General features: G+C 38.2%; 1 protein-coding gene across 6 annotated transcripts; it reads left to right on the top strand.

Moving 5' to 3' along the window:
* Positions 1–484: 484 nt before the first annotated feature.
* Positions 485–7847, top strand: LOC115008157 (acyl-coenzyme A thioesterase 4-like). 6 transcript variants are annotated; one of them, XR_003832277.1, is made up of 13 exons: positions 485–769; positions 2227–2436; positions 2988–3087; positions 3401–3591; positions 3830–4005; positions 4095–4211; positions 4419–4492; positions 4713–4806; positions 4936–5016; positions 5320–5455; positions 5600–5696; positions 6221–6353; positions 7293–7847. XR_003832277.1 is itself a non-coding variant. In XM_029431516.1 (12 exons), the coding sequence occupies exons 1-12, from the start codon at positions 715–717 to the stop codon at positions 7303–7305; spliced, it is 1344 nt and encodes a 447-aa protein (XP_029287376.1). In that variant the 5' UTR covers positions 485–714; the 3' UTR covers positions 7306–7847. The 6 variants fall into 6 exon arrangements, 5 of the variants coding, with proteins under 5 accessions (XP_029287376.1, XP_029287375.1, XP_029287378.1 ...); XM_029431516.1 differs by lacking the exon at positions 6221–6353; XM_029431515.1 differs by having other exon boundaries at positions 6221–7847.
* Positions 7848–7995: the final 148 nt, after the last annotated feature.

Raw genomic sequence — 7995 nt, 5'->3', positions numbered from 1 at the left:
GGCGTCTCTGCTCCACGTGTTGATCTCGCAGCTCCGTAAACAAAGATCCTCGCAAAGCAGAAGCGCTCACTCTGACACGCCCCCAGCAAACCAACAAACCAAGGAGCGCTCACTCTGAGCCAAAAAACATGTCCCAACTCTATAAACATAGAAATAGGCAGCACAGTGCGGCTTTGTAGTTTTCCAAAGTCGTACTAAAACATTTTGACAGAGCGCCGTGTACCACACAAAATCGCTTCGAGATCAGTAAACACAACCAGAATGAATCCACTGTTGTTTTTTGAGAAAATTAAAGGCTTTTAAGTGCGCCTTATAGTGTGGAAAATACGGTAATACATTTTACAGATGTATTCTTAACATTCAAACAGTATGAAATAGCTTAACTTAACTCCAGATTAAACAATTATAACATTTAAATGTTGTCAGTAAATTAATAATTTTCTAACACACTAACTGGGAGGTTACACAAGATACAGGTCAAAGGTCGATTACCACCAGAAGCGCAAGCTTTAGCAGCAGAAGTTAGCCAAGAGTTCACTCTTGGATCAGTTGTAAGGTTTAATGTGTAACTCTACACCTCCGTGACAGAAGAACCTTAATAATTTACATGACTCGTAAGTGTTTCATATATTTTACCTCCTTCTGTAGGGTAGACAGAAACACCATTGAGCTCTAGTGAGTGTGACAACAATACGTCAGCTCATAGAAACGAAGATGATACCGTGCTTCAGTGTACACAGGAACCTGGCATGTTTGCAGCGTGCTCTGGGTAAGAATATCGTTCTTTATTGTGTTATTAGGGGTTATTGGAGAGATTGTGTTGAGTAGTGAAATCTACTGTGACTCTGAGTAAATGTGCTTATATAATACTTCAGCTCTACAACTGCTGCTGCTTTCACACAAAGGTCTGATTCGGATGTACTGTATGTGAACACCTGAGTTCAGGTGATTTTCACTACAGCCAGTTGTTACAAGTGTAAAATAAATACAAAATATTTTCTACAAATCATGCAAATGTTAATTTTAGGATTAATATTTACAATGAAGTTCATGTCTTTTAATGAATTCCTGCCAATCTACACCAAGGAGGTTATGTTGGACTGCACTATGATATAGAGAATGTTATGGAAAGTTAACCATGAGTTTAAGTTGCTAAACCAAGTCTAGTTTCTCATGAACTGCTGCACCTGCAAACAAGCTGGCACACTTGTCTACTCATTGGCTATAGTTATGTACATTTTGATGCAGAAACATACAGTAGTAAAGGCTATTAATCGTAGGGTTAATTTAAGGTGATATGATTCCCAGCTTATCCTGTACACTTGTCAAAGTGACTCTATCGGGTCTTTATCAACCCTCTGACACCAAATCTAATACATTGACATTAGAGCATTTGAAATACTGCTGCAAGGCTGCACCAACAATGATTGATTTACTCTAAGATAAGTTATAATCAGAGCTTAGCTAAACTAGTTTTAAAGGGGACATATTAAGCTTATTTTCAGGTTCAAACTATATTTTGGGTTTCTTCTAAAACATTTGATGTTCAAAAAATGCATTATCTTTTCTCATACTGTGTCTGAATATACCTGTATTCACCCTCTGTCTGAAACGTTTTGTTTTATCTAATATATTCACATCATGTTTGTTGGTTCATAGGCTCTCGAGATACCCAGATGTATGTCCAAAAACACAAAGCTTTTCATGATATATCCTTTTTAAAATGAGTAAATCCAGATTTAAAATTAAGCAGAGCTCTGTTGCACAATTAAAAACTAGACTTGTTTAGTACATTTAAGTTGGGTTTAATCAATATGAAGATGGAGAAAATGAATGAATGAATGTGCTAGCTAGCTAAATAATCATTTAGGTAGCCTAACACTGTTCATAATGGCTCAGCAGAGAAACTCTAATTTCTCCTCCTTTGAGAAAAACGTGTTGGCCGAATTAATGGAGCATAACATGGAACAATGAGCCTTAACTTTCTTTGAGGAACTTGATTATTTTTGCTCAATCCATCTCAGCCATTTTAAAAGTTAAACCTTTAAAGTTTTGGTGCAACATAATTAAATGCAATATAGGTTTAGACCAAACTGACGTTTAAAGAGGGGTTTAAATTGAATCTTTCTTCATTTAAAGCTATTTTTTAAGGTTTTGTGCAGCATCATTTAAAGCTAAACCATGATTTAATTCATCCACACAAATATATTTTCCTTCTACCCGTAGGTGGAGTTATGTGGAAGAGCAGCTTTGGACCAGCCCCGCTATTGACAGCCGCTCCTGCTCGTGCCCTCATAGATGACCAGATCAGCATTAAAGGGCACTTCCTGCAACCACAGTGTCCCGTCACAGTGTGTGCACAAATGCACAGTGATGATGGAGACCTGTGGGAGGCATTCGCCCATTACAATACAAATGCAGATGGGAATGTCAACTGTGAGTCACATGTAATGCTTTTGTTATAATGTAATTACCACAAATGTAAGTATTAACTTGTTACAATTTCTAAAAGAAGACACAATAGTAGGATTGTAGACGCAAAAAAGGAGGTTAAAATACATGTTTTCGCAAAAGATTCATGACAATGACCCTGCTGTTTGCAGGTAGTTTAGTGTCCACATCTCGTATAACAAAACTTACAGTTACTCAGAACAAAAACATTATAAGAGCAATTAAGCTGAATAAAGTTTTACATTTTAAATCAGAGCTGTAAAAGTGGTTGATTTAAAGTTACAAGGACAGTCAAAAAGCAAAGCAAAAATATATATGTTCCCTTATACCTGATAGCGCTATTTAGCAATCTAAATTGTCTTAGTGTGAGAGGTAATAGGAAAAATATCTACTACAGGTGGGAACTGTCCTTTTTAATATTGAATCTGTGTATGGTGGTTGCAACTTTTAGAACTCAGATTATTTGAACCATTTAGACTTTAATGCAGGCAGGTTGGTGAGTCTCTATCCTCTCTGTCCTCATTTCTCTTTAATAGTGACCAGGGATCCTTCAGTCGGGGGTTCATATTTGGGCTGTGAGCCGATGGGACTGTTCTGGGGACTGCAGCCGGCTCCTGGTGCAAGAGAAGGTTTGAGGCAGGTGATGCAAACATCTGCAAACACCTTGTCTGTTTAAAGCTTTGCATTAACTCTGTTAATAGTGGAGCCTCGCTGTTGTTCAGGCAGTGCACATTTATCATTTGTAAAGTCATATATTCCTCACACTTGAACAGATGAACAGATGTGACTCTTCAGCAGAGAACTAGCTGCTACAACTACTGACTGCTTCCCACAAACAACTCCCTCCATCCCTCCAGCATCCACCCTTAGAATTGAGGTTACTTTGAATACAATGTGATATCAATGAGATGATGAGAGTTTCCTGACTGAAATGTGCCCGTTCTTACAGGCTGAGGAAAAAGAACGTAGAGACTCCATACGTAATGCTCTTGTCCTTACTGGAGGGCCACGTTTCACACAGTGAGAGACAGAGCAGCGAGCTGGCTGCAGTAACTGCTGAGCGCTGGTACATGGCACCAGGCGTACGGAGAATAGAGATTCGCCAGGATGGAGTTGTGGGGACGTTGTTTTTACCGCCCGGTGAGCACAAGATTGAATGTAATGCCTGGCTACATGCTCCAATGAAATAGCGGGGCAGCATTTCACCTCTAATACTGGGTCCACACAAATCTTTGACATAACATTAAAACTGTTACTTCTTCGCATTCTGTTGATAGTTCATCTTTCGAATGTTTTAAACTAAAGTTCTGCCCATATATCTTACACATTGCACATGGACAGACCTCTAAACAGCAACTACTGTATTGATTTCCTGCAGGCCCAGGCCCATTTCCAGCCATGTTGGACATGTGGGGAATGGGTGGAGGACTGGTAGAGTACCGCTCTGCCCTTTTTGCATCCAAGGGCTATGCTAGCTTGGCCCTGGCCTACTTTGGGCACAGAGATTTGCCTGGCCCACAAAACCGTATCAATGTTGGTGATTCATATTTCACAGTAAGATAAGATGCTTTACCTTATCCTTCATTTCTTTCTTTCTGCATCATGTATACATCTCACTTTTAATAATGTGTTTGTTTGGACAGTCAGCATTCCACCTACTTCAAGATCATCCGCAGGTCTGTGCCAACAGAATCGGGATCATAGGACTCTCCTTTGGAGTCTACCTGACTCTTCGAATTGCCACTCAGTCTGATGTCAAAGTATGTGAGAAAGGTCTTGTTATTCATTTCTTAATTTACAGTTTGATTAATACATAACTCCATGTACATGAAAACTCACACGTTAGAATGAATAATAATAATGATGATACTTTAACTATATGCCAAGCAAAATAAAGTTAATCATGACTTTAAATGAAGTTTATTGAGTTCACATTGACTTTCAACAATTAATGTTCTCCCCTGCAGCCATCCTGTTTGATTTGTATCAATGGCCCAGCAGGAAATACCATCAAGCTCATGGATGAAGAACAAATGGAAAAGTAATGGTCATTAAATATGAAATTTGTAGGATATTATAGTCAAAACATCACTGTGATATTATTCCAGGAATCCGTCTGATAGGTCTAGCATCAGGTGTGATACTTAGCACTTTTATAGATTGTAGATAGGTGTTGTGCATTTTGATTGAGAACTTTATGAATTTGAAAAGCAGTATCACAACAAGACTTAAGGTTTTTCTCTGTTAACTTATCCTTTCAGTGGCCAGAGATATTGGACTTATGATGATCAAGGCTTCGTGAGTTTCAGAGACATCTCATTGCCTGCAAACATTCCCCCTGAGAACATAGTGAAGGTAAGGAATGATCAGCCTCCCTGAACCCACCGCAACACACATGTACACTCATGCTTACAAAATATAAATGTAAATGTTGTATCAATAAGAGAAACTCTGCTCCAGAATGACGTCTTGTGTTTTTTGCAGATGGAGCATCTCGCCTGTCCATTAATGTACATAGTGGGTGAAGATGACATGAGCTCTTCAAGTATGGAGAACGCAAACCTGGTAGACTGATTTATTTGACTGTTTTTCTTTTCCAGTATTACAAATTATTGTTGTTGGAAAGCATAAGCAGTCCTTGATAAATAGTCAGTGCAAACTATAATGGATGGTGTTTTGTTATGTCAAGCATTCTTGATCTCACACTCTTTTAATAACACATTCACTTTAGTTGTAAATGAAACAGATCTTTACATTTGTTAGCTGTGAGATTCACTTTGATGCTCCTGTATGAACTTGTTTACGTGCTCACCGTGAGGTTATTGGTGGTTGTTGTTGTTGTTATAGCGCTGTTTTATTGGTCATCAGATCGAGGAGACCCTGATGGCTGCAGGTAAATCCCAGCTGTTCACTCGTTTGTCGTACCCCGGTGCCGGTCACCTGATTGAACCGCCCTACATGCCAAATTCAAGATCGTCCCTGTGGAGCGTCAAACCCAAAAAACGTGAGCCCTATCTCAGAGCTGCATAATCCTCAAGAGAAATCCTATTGTATACATTTTGAATGTGTGACTGGTCATTGTAATACAGAATAATGTAACTATTATGGAAAGTAATTATAATGCCGCTCGGTTCTGTTTCTCTTGCAGTGGTCACTCTGTGGGGAGGTCACCTTGCACCCCACGCTGCTGCCCAAGAAGATGCTTGGAAGAAGATCCTGGATTTTCTAGAGATTAATCTGAGACGGTGAATTTGTGATGAGATAGAAAATGCCTCGTCATAAATGTGACCGTGAGTTTTACATGCAGAGAACAGAGGGAGAGAAAAATAAATATGTTGTTTTTAGATGTAAAGGAACTCCTAGAACTGATGTGTAACAAACACATTTACAAACTCACTTCTTCATATTTAGCAGGCTGAAGATTCTCCACAAGGAGGCGCTGTTTGCAGGTGTAAAATGTTGCACAGGTCAGACTGGTAGATTCAGAAATGCTCGTCTGAAGCGCTGCAGTTGTACGATATTGGCTCCGACTTGTTTCAGGTGCTCTAAGTCAGTGTCACTGAGCACCCTTGTAGTAAATGTGTTTTATCAATTCATTTTATGAAACAAACCTTTATAATACTAAACATTGGTTATGTCGGTCTTGTTCATGTACACACTAATCACTCCGCCCCATTTAGAGAAAATTCAGACACTGTTTCTGTGATGCTCAAATGTTTAATGACTATACGTACATGCTAATGTATCATTGTGTTATTTTGGGATAAAGAGTTCATGGCATGATGAGGTAACCATGGCGATGAGGGCGATGAACTCTTTGAAGTCAATCTCCAGGTCTCCGTTTTGGTCGAGGTCCGCAAAGAGCTCATCCAGAATTTCATTATCCTGGATTTTCTGCAAAAGTGAGAAATTTTTTAAGGCAATTAAATTAAAAGATTGAAAGTCCATAATAAGTATAGTGACACCATGAGGTCTAAATGCTCATTTTACACCAGAAGAAGAAAAAAAGCTGGAGAGGATGTAACTTGTTTGGCCTGAAAGTGGTGATAAAGTAATGTTGTTTGATAATGTTCTGTACATTTACCATATTTTAGAGGAAGCTAGTAGGAATAGCTGCATTGAAAAGTGTGACGTGTGTACGTGCAATGTTAGCTTAAGGCTTAACCTATAACAACACACCATCATTTATTATATTTATACTTTGTATTAATAATCTGAATCTGCAAAGCATCTAAACTATCAAACCAATGTTTCGGAGTAAAATGTACAGTATTTGTAAAGTAAATCATTTAAAGTAGCAGAAAATGGAAATACTCAACTACAGTACAAATATCTCAAAATGATATTAAGCACAGTACTTAAGTAGTAAATGAACCAGTTAAATTCCACCACTGGTCAACATATCCAATTATCTCATTTTCAACAGCACACAATTAAACTGTTTCACACACATAAAGCAGTTTTGCTTCCTGAACTTACCAATATGAAATGACTCATCTCATTGTTGATGAGCTCTTTAAGCTCTGCTTTCTTCAGCTTGCACTTGTGACCCGAGTATTTGTGGAAAACTTTGATAATGTTGACCATGCCACTCTCCAGGTTTGACATATGTTTGTTTGAGGCCTGCAACAAACAATTTAAATCAATTCCTAATACACAAGAATGTTTTACAACAAGGATGATGTGATAGAGGGCATTCTTTTTCTGTATGTTTGTATACAGAACATACATTGTAATGTGATGCATCCACTTCACTAAAAGTATTATGTTATCATCATCTAGGAATATTTCAAATGAATAATAACAATATTAACATTTGACTTTCTTACCTCCATCTGAAGAAACTCCTTGTAGGGATCCTAAGTGGGACTGATGGCTTGTTCGGCAGTGTGTCGACTGCCTCGCCCCGTTTCCTCTGGACACTCAACTGTATTGATCAACCACACAAAGGCTTCTTATCTGCCATGCACTACGTAATGCACCACTAACGGATATTAGTGGTCAGAGCCTTGAACAAAAAGCATTTGCTCTTAAAATGTATAATTTCACTGTGATCAAGTTTCAACTCAAGTTTATTTGTGTGTGTGTGTGTGTGTGTGTGTGTGTGTGTGTGCGTGTGCGTGTGTGTGTGTGTTTGGGACAGCTGAGCGCTTCTGGTTCCTCACTCAGATAGTAACGCGTCATGTTAAATATTATCATTGTCAGTCGTCTTGGTAGTGAAATCGCAGAAGTAGATGAAAAAGGATTTTCAACCAAACAATATAAAAAATAACTATATAAAGTATTGGTATGTTATCATTACTGTTGCTGTCACCATGTTTGTACTGTACAGCACTTTGGTTGTTTTTAAATGTGCTTTATGAATAAACTTGATTTGATTCGATAGTTGTCAACAACTTAAACTCTTCTTGTGAAGCATCCATAACTTTAAACACATAGTAAATGACAATATAATATAACACAGTTGTAAAAATATCAAATATGTATTTGTAGGAGTCATGGTTATAGTTAGAAACTTTGTCTGCTGATGAAGATCATGTGATA

This window comes from Cottoperca gobio, chromosome 5 (genome assembly GCF_900634415.1).
Source record: "Cottoperca gobio chromosome 5, fCotGob3.1, whole genome shotgun sequence".
Taxonomy (NCBI): domain Eukaryota; kingdom Metazoa; phylum Chordata; class Actinopteri; order Perciformes; family Bovichtidae; genus Cottoperca; species Cottoperca gobio.
Note: the sequence above shows the minus strand (reverse complement) of the source record. Positions and strands in the feature narration are given on the sequence as shown.